Source organism: Crotalus tigris, unplaced genomic scaffold (genome assembly GCF_016545835.1).
Source record: "Crotalus tigris isolate CLP2741 ecotype Arizona unplaced genomic scaffold, ASM1654583v1 scf7180000017753.6788120, whole genome shotgun sequence".
Lineage (NCBI taxonomy): Eukaryota > Metazoa > Chordata > Lepidosauria > Squamata > Viperidae > Crotalus > Crotalus tigris.
Genome location: NW_024096615.1, coordinates 518,915 through 534,061, shown reverse-complemented (window position 1 = coordinate 534,061; position 15,147 = coordinate 518,915). Strand labels below are relative to the sequence as shown.

Sequence of the window (15,147 nt, the reverse complement as noted above, 5' to 3'; positions counted from 1 at the left end):
ACATGTTTCACTTTTGAGAGTGGGCAACTAAATTTCATTTTTGATGTGTGCCCTTGTGCCCACAGTATAAAAATGACAATAAAGGTTATCTTATTAGAATTAGAGAGAGCTAATTCGATGTAGTGGTTAAGTCATCAAGCTAGAAACCGGGAGACTAAAATCTAGTCCCGCCTTAGGCATAAATCTTGGGCTGGTCACTTTCTCTCAGTCCTAGGAAAGAGGCAGTGGCAAACATTTTCTGGGGGGGGGGGGAACTTTGCCAAGAAAACTACAAGAGCTTGTCCAGGCAGCCTCCGAGAATCGGACATGATTAAAGAAGGAAGAGATATCTACATATTTAAGTAAATCCTACTACACGTGGTTTTATAATAGAATTAAAATGAGAAATTACTTTTAAACTTATAAAACTTTTTTTTGTAATGTATGTGTTTGTAATCAATTTAAAAAGAGAAAGCAAGTTTCTGCAATTACAACCCCAGTTCAAACCATCTTAGGATAGAGACAGAGAAAGAGAAAATCAACGGACTTTCTAATTTTATCCCCCGGCGGAAGTCCCCTGATAAAGCAACTTCAAACACGGAAGTGCTTTTTAAAGCACATTGAGAAAAATACAAGAGTAACACTACTCATCGACTTCCGAGTTCCTTTAATATCCCGGAACAGTGGATTAACAATAGAAACGACAGAAATCTGCTATAGCTTTGTAAATTACTACGTAGCCCGTCAATCTAACCCCCCTTTCAGTTTGCAAAGGGTAGGAATCATTGTATGATGTCCTCCGTTTTTTCCTTCGAGATCTTTAAAAAGCTGTTGTTTCAAGCAAAAGAAAAAAAGTTAGCTCTAAATCAGTAATTCTTCTCTCCGCAGGAATCCCTTTTCAGGATTCGTTCTTCCTTCCGCCAAACAAGAATGGGATGTTTGCCTTTCTGCTCTCCGAAAAACAATGGGAATGTCTGACGAACTTTGCAGCATGTAAGTATATCCTTTATAGTTTCGTAGGTCTACAGCCCTGCTTTTCTGCTCCCTAAACTGCACTCTGTCGTGCCCTTGCGCAGCAGTCCTCTATATGGGAAAAAAAGCTTATTTAGACTGTTCGCCAAGTAAAAACAGCAAAATACTGTTGCGATCATCTTCTTCCTGCCTTTCGGCTTCTTAGAAGCAGCCTTTCTCCCCCCCCCCGTAACTGTCCCTCAGATGTATTTTACTACAGCGCCCATTATCTATGCCGAGTCTTCATGCAGACTGGATTATGGGATTTGAAAAAAAAAATGGAGCGTGGGAGAGAAGGAACATTTTCTATTTGGGTTGTCCTTAATAATTCATTAGGTTGCAGCATATCTCGACGTAACCTCAGGAAATAGACTCATAGCTTGTTGTATCATCCCTATAGTGGCTGCATTAGTACTTTAACTTATACACATCAGGATTGCCTTTTTCAGCCTGTATGAGCCCTGATATATTAAAGAGAAACTCCTTGGGGTCTGTTTTGAAAGGCGAGAACTGAAGCTGGAAGGCACTGCTTCTTAGCGGTAATGCCAGTGTTGGGGAATGATCTTCCTATGGAGATCAGGTTAGCCCCCACCTGGGGTGAGTTTCAGAAAGCTCTTAAGGTTTATTGGAGGATAAATGAGGCATCAGATTTTAGTCTTTATTTTCATGAATTTGAGTCTTTCAGAGTTGTCCTTTAAGATGCGTGGCCATAAAAATATAAATAAAACAATAAACTAAAATCTGAGCTTTTTAGACTGTTTCAATTATGCTTATCTATTGTGTCATTTACTGTTTTACTTTTCCTATTTTTTTTATTGTTATACCAGATATTAGCCATTTGTGTTATGATTTAGTTTATTTTTGTTCTTCATCCTGTTGTAGATGTTTTAATATTTTAATCCTACAGAGGATGTGGAAGGTATTTGTGTATGTACTGCTGAGACATGTCACATATAACTTCAATAAATAAATATTTTTTCCCCAATAGATTATCGGCAATAGATTGAACAAGAAGTATCTTGGAAATTCACTGGTTTAAAGGTTGCATCTACCTACCAAAAAGGAGCAATATTTTATTAAAATAATCTAAAACTGCTTTCACTGCTTCTGAAAAGAAATGAGCTCATCACACTGAACCCAATGGTTTGAAAGATTCTGAACAGCGCCAAAGCTTCCATTGCTTTTGATGCTTGATTATTTTATTTCCTCAAAACATGATATTCCAGTTCCCATGGAAGAAATGCTTCCCATTATATTATGTCCTCAAAGTTCCAGCTGCTGGCTTCAAAAGTACAAAGGAAAGAGGGCTTATCCTACAGTCCGTGTCTCAGGATGTTTACCAGAATTTAGCATTAGAGGATTGGATCCATGATAACATGGATTTAGAAAAGAGACATGTTCTCCTCCTCTGGAGAAATTCTTCTGCTGTAGTGATCGGTCGGCATCAGAATCCCTGGCAAGAATGTAACCTTGGAGTCATGAAGCAGAAGGGGATAAGACTTGCTCGAAGAAGAAGTGGAGGAGGTGCAGTTTACCATGACACAGGCAACATTAATCTGACCTTCTTCACCGACAGAAAAAAATATGAAAGAATTGAAAATTTAAAACTAGTTGTCAAAGCTTTGAAGTCCCTGAGACCCCAGCTAGATGTTCAGGCTACTGAGAGATATGATCTCTTGTTAAATAAAATCTTTAAAATTTCAGGAACTGCTGCAAAATTAGGAAGAACAGCTGCTTATCACCACTGCACTTTACTGTGCAATACTGATAAATTAGTTCTAACATCTGTGTTAAAGACTCCTAACAGTGGAATCCAAAGTAACGCCACACCAAGTGTGCCTGCATTAGTGAGAAATCTCTGTGAAGAAGATCCCACATTAACTTGTGAAATGCTTATGGAAGCCATTGCTGGCGAATATGCTTCACATCATCATGCTGAAAACCATATCCATGTCATAAATCCAGCCGATGAAACAGAATTCCCTGGAATTAACAATAAAGCCATAGAATTAAAAGCCTGGAATTGGCTATATGGAAAAACACCAAAGTTCAAAATCAGCACATCCTTTAATATAGGACATGAGGAATCCAATGTTGAAATTCAGATAAATATGGATATAAAGAATGGTAACATTGAAGCTTGCCAAATAGATGTACCTCAGAACTGGCTGCCACTGGATGTGTGTGTGGAACTCGGGAACAGCCTGATTGGCAACAGGTTTTACCCAAATGAAAGCATTGCCATGGCAACTGCTTTGCTGAGAACTTGGGCAGATTCTACATTACACAGCAAATTGCATATCTTATGTGAGAAGATTGTAACATTAATGTAACTTTTATGTGATGAACTGGATTCTTGGATATAAAGTTAGTAGTTTGTTAATACAAGATTGTCATGTATGATTTTAGAAGAGGTCAGTGAATGTACACAGATTTAACCTTACATAGTTACATAATTACTGAACAAAAATAACACTTGAATATAAAGTTCCTTTTTTTAAAGGGAGATAGTTAATTGATACTGCAGTCTTCTCAAATGTGAACTCCAGAGTTTAATGGAACTTGAAGTAACTTACAATAGAGTTGCAACCAAGAATGCAATTATGATAATAATAATACACTGTTGGATGGGGGAAATGTGGATGGAAAGCTATAACTAATAATCGTTTTCAAATTCAATATATTACTGGTCCAAACACCCAACTTATGCCACATTTGAGCTGATGTTGAAACATTACTCCTCTTATAATCAACAAAATTTAAAAGATGTCTTTTGTGCTGGATAAGAGTTGCCTCAAGGTGAAATAGGTGGCAAATAAATCTAATAACATATTAGCAACCTTATGAAAGGTTATTTGGCTTCTTTTCCTTTAAATTACTTTTCACCAGTTCTTACTTCACCATTCTAGTAAGAACAGAAGATCTGTATTGGGGTGAAAAGTACATTTTTTAAAAAAACAAGCCTTTATTTCAAAAGTTTTATATTCTTTTGATTAATCCAAATTTATTGACATAAAAATTAAAAAAACTAAAAGGTATACAAATTACAAATTTAAATATACAATATTATTAAAAAAGATTTCAAGAAATGCAAATTTCCCTGACATACTGGATCAGATGTTTAGATTTGATCATTTATTTGATTCCAGAGTTATCAGTATTGTATAATAATTTTATTGGAGTAAAAACTGGGGTAGATTCTGAAGAGAGAGAAAAAACTAATTACAAGAATTGGCATGTTTCAAAGCAGGTCTTAGGAATGGTACATCAAGACTAGAAAGGTTCTTTAAAAAAAACCCATAGGTGGAATATGAGCTGTAAATTGCAAGCATGTACAATATTTTGAAAGTTCAGAGGAATACATGGCTCAGCTGACGGGCCATGGTGTAATTTTCATCCATGCTGACTGGATAGATATGTGTATGGTAGTGGCATGGTTTTTGTAGCTTGCCCCCCCCCCCAAAAGCAGGTGGACTCTATTGTTGAAAGTACATCAGCACGCCATATGTTAAGTGACTGCTGTGTAACTGTCCAAAATCCTCTCCATTCAGCACCCTAATGTTCAAAGTATCTGGCAGGTACCTTTTTTTCGCTATATATAATAGTTTGATATAACTTCAAGAGATTGTAGCTAGTTCTGTTTTTAGACTGCTAAATTCAAAAGTAGAAAAAGTCCTTGGCTTATGATAGCAACTGACTGGAATTGCTATTGCTAAGTGATGCAGTCATAAAGTGGGACAGCAGTTTTGCAGGGCTGCCATTAAATGAGGATCATTAAACAAACAGCTCACGTGAATCACAACTTCAAGCCAGCTTTCCCTCTGACTTTGTTTGTGGAAAATTGGCAGGGAACATTGGAAATCACAATCACATGACCACAGCTCCCTGAGACAACATAATCTTGAGCGGGGCATCAAGTGCCCAAATGGCATTCATGACTGTGGAGATCAAGTGCCCAAATGGCATTCATGATTGTGGGGACACTGCAACAACTAAACTATGAGGAAACCATTTGTTCAGTGCTGTCGTAACTTGAATGAACCTGTATCTATTTCTAAGTTCATTTCGGCTATTTATTCAATGATTCCAGTCATTGCAATTTTGAAATATATTCAGTAGTGTTGTTTTAATTTATTAATTCTTTCAGTATTTTTTAACCTGAGGTCAGTTGAAATAAAAATATTGTTTTCCTTTAAACAAAATTTAACTATTGAAGCCTCTTTTAAGGATATATTGAGATAAACGTATCTTTTTACTTAAACAAAAATTTATTTTATAAAAAAGCACATTAAATATATATCTTACAAGGATTTTTATCTAGAAAATGAGTGGTTTCAGAAGGAATCATGCTTTCTTTGTGTACTTATTGTGAAAGATGTCCACAGTAGTTTCATGACAAGGTCTCAAATCAAAGTCACAATATCCAAGGAAAAAACGACCCTGTAAAAAGATTTTTTTTTCTTAGCAAAAAATTCAGGAACTCTGTAAAAAAAAGAAAATAAAAACAAAATCCCTTACCTGTGGTTTTTTAAAATAATCAAGGCCTCTTCCGATTTTAAACATCCATCCATTGTTGAATCTGTGTTTTAAATACAAGAATATAGAAGCATAATATTCAAAAATATAAGCATGGCAAGAGTATGTTTGCAGATAATTATATTTGATAGTTTAGGAAAAATATGTGTATTTAAAAGATATTTTAATTGCCTTTTAAAATTAATAGACATAACATTAGATTTCAGTTTGGAAATCTGGCCTATCCTAGGCACAGCTATTTTTCTCACAGGCATATAAATGTATATTGAGATAGAAAAATATTTTTCCCATGAAAATTGATTGCCAAATGCTATTAAAACAGCATCCTTATAACTATCATTTTCAATCTGTCTTTCTGTTTTAATAGATCTGAAAATCTTTAATACAGTAATGTATTACACACACAAACACAAATTTGTTAATAAAGAACAGCAAATATTTTAAGTCTGTAAAGTCTTTTGGAATTTTGTGAGCGTGTTATGGATGCTCTCACAGAATTACTGCACATAGAAGGCATCTACATTTACAAAATACATAGTTAGGGTCAAAAGATGAGGACTGCAACACTCTAATAGTCAATAGATGGTAGCAAAAAGATACAGTATTGTTTTTGTAGCTGAAATCCTATTATGTGCAAGAAAACAAACTTCTGCAGTTTTTACCTGTCAACTCCCAGCTAACCAGGATGCCCCAGTATTTCAAAATGGATTGGGGCATTATTGTAAATGAAGCTGAAGTTAAGGACTTATGCTTTGTTTTTAAGCTCATTATGTTTTGCTTAGATTCTTTCAATTAATAAGAAATGGTGGAAATGTTTCTGAATACCCTGAGGCCTATAGACATCTACTATCTATCCATATTTTAGAAAGCACAATATTAATCAAAATTTAGTACAATATTTATATTTTTTACTATACAGTAATTTTACATAACACCAACCTAATCTCTCGATCATGTATTGAAGAAGAGTATGATATATCCAGTGTAATGCCAAAATCCCTTAGAGACTGTTGTATTTCTTCTAAGGAACTCATCTGTTGACTCTTTCCATGACCCTGTTAAGATATTTTATAATTTAAACTTGAATAGACAATTGAAACCTTGTTAATTCAGAATTCTCTAAAAAACATTACTATTTTTAATTTTTAATTAGGCCATCTTAACATTGTTTTCAACCCCAACCTACAAATTATTTAATGAAGAGAAACCTGTATGAATTATTATTTTTCTGTGTAAATGATAACTTGTAAAAAAAACCCTTAAGATTCAAAATCTTAAAAGACAATGCAGTAAAAGTGCTACACTCAATTTGCCAGCAAATTTGGAAAACTCAACAGTGGCCACAGGATTGGAAAAGATCAGTTTACATTCCAATTCCAAAGAAAGGCAATGCCAAAGAATGTTCAAACTATCGCACCATTGCACTCATTTCACATGCTAGTAAAGTTATGCTTAAAAGCCTACAAGCTAGACTCCAGCAGTATGTGGATCGAGAACTACCAGAAGTACAGGCAGGATTTCGAAGAGGCAGAGGAACTAGAGATCAAATTGCCAACATATGCTGGATCATGGAGAAAGCTAGGGAGTTCCAGAAAAACATCTACTTCTGCTTCATTGACAATGCTAAAGCCTTTGATTGTGTGGATCACAACAAATTGTGGCAAGTTCTTAAGGAGATGGGAGTACCAGACCATCTCATTTGTCTCTTGAGAAACCTATATGCGGTCAAGAAGCAACAGTGAGAACTGGACACGGAACCACTGATTGGTTCAAAATTGGAAAAGGAGTCCGGCAAGGCTGGATACTGTCGCCCTGCCTATTTAACTTATATGCAGAGCACATCATGAGAAAGGCAGGGCTAGATGAATCAAAAGTTGGAATTAAGATTGCCGGGAGAAATATCAACAACCTAAGATATGCAGATGATACCACTCTAATGGCAGAAAGTGAAGAGGAACTAAACAGCCTCTTGATGCGGGTGAAGAAGGAGAGTGCAAAAGTTGGCTTGAAACTCAACATTAAGAAAACCAAAATCATGGCATCTGGCCCCCTCAATTCCTGGCAAATAGATGGGGAAGAAATGGAGGTAGTGACAGATTTTATTTTCCTGGCTCCAAGATCACCTCAGATGGGGACTGCAGCCAAGAAATTAAAAGACGCTTGCTCCTGGGGAGGAAAGCTATGGCAAATCTAGACAGCATACTAAAAAGCAGAGACATCATCCTGCCAACAAAAGTGCATATAGTCAAGGCCATGGTTTTCCCAGTTGCAATGTGTGGCTGTGAAAGGTGGACCATAAGAAAGGCTGAGCGACAAAGAATTGAGGCCTTTGAACTATGGTGCTGGAGAAGACTCCTGCGAGTCCCTTGGACTGCAAAGCGTTCAAACCGGTCAATCCTAGAAGAGATCAACCCCGACTGCTCTTTAGAAGGCCAGATCCTGAAGTTGAAACTCAAATACTTTGGCCACCTAATGAGAAGGACTCACTGGAGAAGGGCCTAATGCTGGGAAAGATTGAGGGCAGTAGAAGAATGGGACGACAGAGAATGAGGTGGCTGGATGGAGTCACTGAAGCAGTAGGCGTGAACTTAAATGGACTCCAGAAGACGGTAGAGGACAGGAAGACCTGGAGGAACATTGTCCATGGGGTCGCGATGGGTCGGACATGACTTCGCAATTAACAACAACAACAAAGAAAACCCTGATTCCAGAACACAGAAGCCAAATATAAAAACATAGAAACAATAGGCCTCAGAGACTAGTGGGAAAGCCAGAGGAAGATTTCCCCTCTGTGATTCTGATATCTACTACTATACAATACAGATTTTCAGAGTAAATAATTTGTAAAGCACTAATACAAAATATAATATTAGAAATGGTAGTAAAACTGTATCTCAGCAGTAGGGGATAAACTTAGATGCAAAAGATACGTAATAAAACTTTTTTGACATTCCTGTAAATATTGAAAAGAAACTTTGAGGAACTATTACAATAAACATATAAAATACTGAGCCAAAAACAATAATTTGATTCAATATCTTCCATTTTTTTCTAATTATCAACTTAAAATTGATATTATCTTACTGTAAAACATACCTACATTTAGCTTTTTTTACATTATTCTTACCCAAAGCAAAATTCCCATTAATATAAAGTATTTCATTTTAATGCAAGTGATAGCAGTCTTTTTCATCCACAAATTGATTTTTCCATCAATTGCTTTTCTGACCCAAAATGTGATAGAAATAAAATATTATTTACAGAATGAAAATTCTTTTCTGCATTCTAATCATGGTGATCACAATAATACTTCCATTCAGCTGAGTAAAAGGACATTCATGCAATCCTAAATATAAGAAATAATTCTTACTAAATTTTGTAATATGATTACAGTCATAAATACTTACTTCTTCATGAGAGGTAAGAAGGTGTATAGTTTTCATTCTGCATGGTCCTTTAGCAAGCATTTCACAGAATCTTAAGAAGTTGTACAACTATAGAAAATTAAATAAGATTAATTTTTCAGATGGAAAAGGGCAAAATATCTTGATTAATTGCAGCAGTGCTATCTCACCTGATGGGCTTGGCGAATGTAAGGATCCTCAACCCAAACCTCTGTAACAGTTTCATTTAGATACTCTTGGAACAATTTTTCATAGCTGAATCCTTTGCTATTCTCTTCAATTTTTATTTGTTTGTGGCATTTCCCATCTAAGCACAAGAGCAAACTTTCACTAAGCATCCCACTTCATTACAGTTATGGCTGAATTAAAAAGACCTTCCATTATAACTTCATACCTTCTTTTTCCTTCATAACATATTTTTTAATTTTTTCCGCTCTGTTCATGTAACTTGATATTTTGTTTCTGTAGTAAGCCTTTTTATTCTCATCTTTTGTAGCTGCAAACAGAAGACATGAAAGAAATGAAAAATGGAAAAAGAATACCTATACCTATACTGCCCACTCCCCTTCTTCTGGACAGTTGAAAGAACAGGTAGTCCTTAACTTACGACCACAATAAGGGCCAGAATTTCCAAGGTAAATCATTGTAGTTATACGGTGAGTGGGACATGATTCTACAACAAATATTTACAGGGGTCATCAAGCGAATCCAGCTTCCTCAATGGGCAAGTCTATTGGCAAAAAAAGTTGCAAATTACAATAAGAAGTTACAAGAAGCTGCAATTGGCTGTAAATGCAAGCTGTAACCAAGTGCCTTATTTTGCAATTATGTGACTGTGGGTGTGATGTGATGGTCACCACAAGTGCAAGTACAGGTCGTAAGTCACTGTTTCCAAGGCCACTTAAACTTTACAGCGGTCGTCACATATGACCATTTAACAATGGTTAAATGAATGGGCACAAGTAAGGAATCTGAATGTGTTCTGAGATCTTAAGAAAATATTGTGATTAGTATACTTTCTAAAAATGTATAATAGAAGCCTTTTTCTTCAGAGGGATTTATGTTTTCGGCATTTAATTATGGCTGCTTGGAGTTGCACTGCACAGCCCATCAACAAAGCACCTTGCTTTTCTTCCCTAACTCAAACTCCAGTGTCCCACAGTGTTGTGGAACACCGCACAGCTCAGGTTAGGAAAGGACAGCATGCCATTCCATTGCTGGGCCATGCAGTATGATTGCGGAAGCAGCCTCTATTTTCCAAGTGGCTGTATTGAATTGCAGCCACTCAGAAAATGGCAGCTGCTTCTGGAATTGCACCACACACAGCCCAGCAATGGAGCAGCTTATTTTACTTCCCTAACCTGAGCTCTGAACCTCTTTGAAAGGTAAGTGTGTGATGGCTGACACTGAGTAAGGAGAGTGTGGGCCCCAGTGGTATAGGAAGCAGGCTCAAGGCCTGCAGGGACTCTGAAGGTTAGAAAGTGAAGCATGGGATACCTCAGGGAGTAGGGGAGGCTTTGGGAGACCCAGGACAGGTCCCGCACTAGGCTTCCCCTGGAGCACCCTATACTTCATTTAAAGACTGCATTGGGAAGGCTGTAGGATTCAATGGAAACTTAATGCAAATTTTCCAAGATGAAATAATAGTCTGAAATCAGAATCTAGAAGTACTTTGTAGAAAAGCCTTCCATCTCTGAAACTTTTCCTTAACTTGCATTTAGTTTGAAACTTTTCCCAATGCTTTCAGGTAGCCATTAAAATTCATTAGAACCAGAATGGGGACTCACGGAGCATTATTTTTCTGCTTAAAAATTGTTGTTGTTAATTGCGAAGTCGTGTCCGATCCATCGCGACCCCATGGACAATGTTCCTCCAGGTCTTCCTGTCCTCTACCGTCTTCTGGAGTCCATTTAAGTTCACGCCTACTGCTTCAGTGACTCCATCCAGCCACCTCATTCTCTGTCATCCCGTTCTGCTACTGCCCTCAATCTTTCCCAGCATTAGGCCCTTCTCCAGTGAGTCCTTCCTTCTCATTAGATGGCCAAAGTATTTGAGTTTCAACTTCAGGATCTGGCCTTCTAAAGAGCAGTCGGGGTTGATCTCTTCTAGGACTGACCGGTTTGAACGCTTTGCAGTCCAAGGGACTCGCAGGAGTCTTCTCCAGCACTATAGTTCAAAGGCCTCAATTCTTTGTCACTCAGCCTTTCTTATGGTCCATCTTTCACATCCATACATTGCAACTGGGAAAACCATGGCCTTGACTATACACACTTTTGTTGGCAGGGTGATGTCTCTGTTTTTTAGTATGCTGTCTAGATTTGCCATAGCTTTCCTCCCCAGGAGCAAGCGTCTTTTAATTTCTTGGCTGCAGTCCCCATCTGAGGTGATCTTGGAGCCCAGGAAAAAAAAATCTGTCACTACCACCATTTCTTCCCCATCTATTTGCCAGGAATTGAGAGGGCTGGATGCCATGATTTTGGTTTTCTTAATGTTGAGTTTCAAGTCAACTTTTGCACTCTCCTTCTTCACCCGCATCAAGAGGCTCTTTAGTTCCTCTTCACTTTCTGCCATTAGAGTGGTATCATCTGCATATCTTAAGTTGTTGATATTTCTTCCGGCAATCTTAATTCCAACTTTTGATTCATCTAGCCCTGCCTTTCTCATGATGTGCTCTGCAAATAAGTTAAATAGGCAGGGCGACAGTATACAGCCTTGCCTGACTCCTTTCCCAATTTTGAACCAATCAGTGGGTCTGTGTCCAGTTCTCACTGTTGCTTCTTGACCTGCACATAGGTTTCTCAAGAGACAAATAAGATGGTCTGGTACTCCCATCTCTTTAAGAACTTGCCACAATTTGTTGTGATCCACACAATCAAAAGCTTTAGCATAGTCAATGAAGCAGAAATAGATGTTTTTCTGGAACTCCCTAGCTTTCTCCATGATCCAGCGTATATTGGCAATTTGATCTCTAGTTCCTCTGCCTCTTCGAAATCCTGCCTGTCCTTCTGGTGGTTCTCGATCCACATACTGCTGGAGTCTAGCTTGTAGGATTTTAAGCATAACTTTACTAGCATGTGAAATGAGTGGAATGGTGCGATAGTTTGAACATTCTTTGGCATTGCCTTTCTTTGGAATTGGAATGTAAACTGATCTTTTCCAATCCTGTGGCCACTGTTGAGTTTTCCAAATTTGCTGGCAAATTGAGTGTAGCACTTTTACTGCATTGTCTTTTAAGATTTTGAATAGCTCAGCTGGAATACTGTCACCTCCACTAGCTTTGTTGTTGCTCAGATTTCCTAAGGCCCATTTCACTTCACATTCTAGGATGTCTGTCTCGAGATCAGTGACCAGCCCATCGTCGTTATCTGGGACGTTAAGCTCGTTCTTGTATAGTTCTTCTATGTAGTTTTGCCACCTCTTCTTAATATCTTCTGCCTCTGTTAGGTCCCTGCCATTTTGGTCCTTTATTATGCCCATCTTTGCATGAAACATTCCCTTCATATCTCCAATTTTCTTGAAGAGATCTCTGGTCCTCCCTATTCTGTTGCTTTCTTCTATTTCTTTGCACTGTTCATTTAAGAAGGTATTCTTATCTCTTCTAGCTATTCTCTGAAATTCTGCATTCAATTGGGTGTATCTTTTTCTTTCTCCTTTGCCTTTTGCTTCCGTTCGTTCCTCAGCTATTTGCAAAGCTTCCTCAGACAGCCATTTTGCTTTCTTGCATTTCTTTTTCTTTGGGATGGTTTTAGTTGCTACCTTTTGTACAATGTTGCGAACCTCCGTCCATAGTTCTTCAGGCACTCTGTCTATCAGATCTAATCCCTTAAATCTATTTGTCACCTCTACTGTATATTCAGGAATATGATTTAGTTCATACCTGAGTGGCCTATTGCTTTTCCCTACTTTCTTCAATTTAAGCCTAAATTTTGCAACGAGAAGCTCATGATCTAAGCCACAGTCAGCTCCTGGTCTTGTTTTTACTGACTGTATAGAGCAGTGGTTCTCAACCTTTTTAACGCCGCAACCTCCAACCGGTCATAAGTCGAGGACTACTCAACCGGTTGTAAGTCGAGGACTACTCAACTGGTGCAGCACCATTTGCAGAACGGGACTTTTGGCGGACTCAGCAGGGCAGAGACAGCCTGGACAATTCCTATTGGCTTTTGAAAGCCAATAGAATTAGACTCTATTCAAGAGAGTCTATTCTATTGGCTTTCAAAAGCCAATAGAATAAAAGGGAGTAGCACAGCTAAGGAAAAGGGAGAAAAAATGGCGGACTGCATTGTTTGGCGACCCCCGTGAAATGGTCATTCGACCCCAAATGGGGTCCCGACCCACAGGTTGAGAACCACTGGTATAGAGCTTCTCCATCTTTGGCTGCAGAGCACATAGTCAATCTGATTTCTGTGTTGATCGTCTGGTGATGTCCATGTGTAGAACTGTCTCTTGGGTTGTTGGAAAAAAGTGTTTGTTATGATCATCGTATTCTCTTGACAAAATTCTATCAGCCTGTGCCCTGCTTCATTTTGTACTCCAAGGCCAAACTTGCCTGTTATTTCGGTTATCTTTTGGCTTCCTACTTTAGCATTCCAATCCCCCATGATGATAAGGACATCATTTTTTGGTGTTAATTCTATAAGGTGTTGTAGGGCTTCATAGAACTGGTCAATTTCATCCAATTTCACCAGTGGTTGGGGCATAGATTTGGACTACTGTGATACTGAATGGTTTGCCTTGGATTCGAACTGAGATCATTCTGTCATTTTGGGGATTGTATCCCAGTATTGTTTTTCCTATCTTTTATTGATTATGAAGGCTACTCCATTTCTTCTGAGGGATTCTTGCCCGCAGTAGTATACCTGATGGTCATCTGAGTTAAATTCACCCATTCCTGTCCATTTTAGTTCGCTGATTTCTAAGATGTCAATGTTCAGTCTTGTCATCTCTTGTTTGACTAGGTCTAGCTTGCCTTGATTCATGGATCTTACATTCCAGGTTCCTATGGAGAAAAAATCTTTACAGCATCGGACTTTCCTTTCACCACCAGATCTATCCACAGCTGAGCGGCCTTTCGGCTTTGGCCCAGTTGCTTCATTCTTTCTGGCGCTACTAGTATTAGCCCTCTGCTCTTCCCCAGTAGCATATTGGACATCTTCCGACCTGAGGGGCTCATCTTCCAGCGTCATATCTTTTTGCCTTTTAGTACTGTCCATGGGGTTTTCATGGCAAAGATACTGGAGTGGTTTGCCATTTCCTTCTCCAATGGATCACATTTTGTCAGAACTCTCTGCTATGACCTGTCCGTCTTGGGGTGGCCCTGCACAGCATAGCTCATAGCTTCATTGAGTTATGCAAGCCCCTTCGCCATGACAAGGCAGTAATCCAAAAATTACACCATCTGAATTTATTTGAATTAATGATTATGCTACAGTTATTTCCCATTATATTTTACAAAATTTACAACTATGGAAGCAGATATCTGTGACTGGGGAGATGTTAAAATGATAACACATTGAAGAGAATATTATTTCTAGTGAAACCAGAATCAGGAAAGGGATCAATCCCAGCATAAGCATATTACAAATTTACAATCAGAATGACTTAAACAGGGTGCAGGGAGTGGACCATCTACCGAATTAGAGGTTCCTAAACAAATAGAGGGCAAAAATATTTAATGAAGCCCAGTTCTACAAGTGGTGAAAGTACACTTTTTGGATTAAATCCTGCAATTTTTTTAAATACTAGACAAGGGGAACAGATCAAATGCAGATCTTCTCCCTTCAGTGATAAAGATCCCTTATAATTAGGATTACCGCGTTCATATGCAACCCATCTCTGGGCATGCTCAAGGCAAACAAAATTCTTTTTTCGACTTACTGAGTCGGAAATGTGACACCGTACTCCTTGTTCTGGGGTGGTAAGACAAAACTCTCACCTTTTAGCACACTAAGGAGGAGATCGATCCCTTCCTGGTAGCAAATCAGCGACTCCTGAAAACGCGAAGCCGAATCCAGGTCCAGCGCCCGCTTCAGCACGGCCACCGCCGAATCCTCCATATCAATCAGCCAGCGATGCCCGGCACGAGTCACGAGACTTTGCGGAGGACCTGGATCTCCTCCTCCTCTGCCGCCGCTGCTGTCGCCGCTGCCCCAAATGCAATAGCCCGACCACAACTCGGAAAATCTGCAAAAGCGAAGACGTCCATCTAATCCATAAA

General features: G+C 38.5%; 2 protein-coding genes across 4 annotated transcripts; one reads left to right on the top strand and one right to left on the bottom strand.

The window, feature by feature from the left end:
* Positions 1-322: 322 nt before the first annotated feature.
* On the top strand, positions 323-3,375 carry LIPT1 (lipoyltransferase 1). 2 transcript variants are annotated; one of them, XM_039340589.1, is made up of 3 exons: positions 323-341; positions 868-972; positions 1,979-3,375. In XM_039340589.1, the coding sequence occupies exon 3, from the start codon at positions 2,205-2,207 to the stop codon at positions 3,321-3,323; it is 1,119 nt and encodes a 372-aa protein (XP_039196523.1). In that variant the 5' UTR covers positions 323-341; positions 868-972; positions 1,979-2,204; the 3' UTR covers positions 3,324-3,375. The 2 variants fall into 2 exon arrangements, with proteins under 2 accessions (XP_039196523.1, XP_039196522.1); XM_039340588.1 differs by lacking the exon at positions 323-341 and adding an exon at positions 408-754.
* MITD1 (microtubule interacting and trafficking domain containing 1) lies at positions 2,838-15,021 on the bottom strand. 2 transcript variants are annotated; one of them, XM_039340591.1, is made up of 7 exons: positions 14,866-15,021; positions 9,325-9,426; positions 9,101-9,237; positions 8,934-9,020; positions 6,466-6,581; positions 5,509-5,569; positions 2,838-2,973 (listed from the first exon to the last, which is right to left on the bottom strand). In XM_039340591.1, the coding sequence occupies exons 1-7, from the start codon at positions 14,984-14,986 to the stop codon at positions 2,944-2,946; spliced, it is 654 nt and encodes a 217-aa protein (XP_039196525.1). In that variant the 5' UTR covers positions 14,987-15,021; the 3' UTR covers positions 2,838-2,943. The 2 variants fall into 2 exon arrangements, with proteins under 2 accessions (XP_039196525.1, XP_039196524.1); XM_039340590.1 differs by lacking the exon at positions 2,838-2,973 and adding an exon at positions 3,525-5,430.
* Positions 15,022-15,147: the final 126 nt, after the last annotated feature.

Excerpts from the sequence above, each read along its gene's own strand:
- LIPT1 (XM_039340589.1), top strand. The coding sequence starts at position 2,205 with ATGATATTCCAGTTCCCATGGAAGAAATGCTTCCCATTATATTATGTC.
- MITD1 (XM_039340590.1), bottom strand. The coding sequence starts at position 14,986 with ATGGAGGATTCGGCGGTGGCCGTGCTGAAGCGGGCGCTGGACCTGGAT. Across the intron at positions 9,238-9,324 it reads TGTTATGAAGGAAAAAGAAG|ATGGGAAATGCCACAAACAA; the intron begins GTATGAAGTTAT and ends TCTTGTGCTTAG. Across the intron at positions 6,582-8,933 it reads TTCTTACCTCTCATGAAGAA|GGTCATGGAAAGAGTCAACA; the intron begins GTAAGTATTTAT and ends ATATCTTAACAG.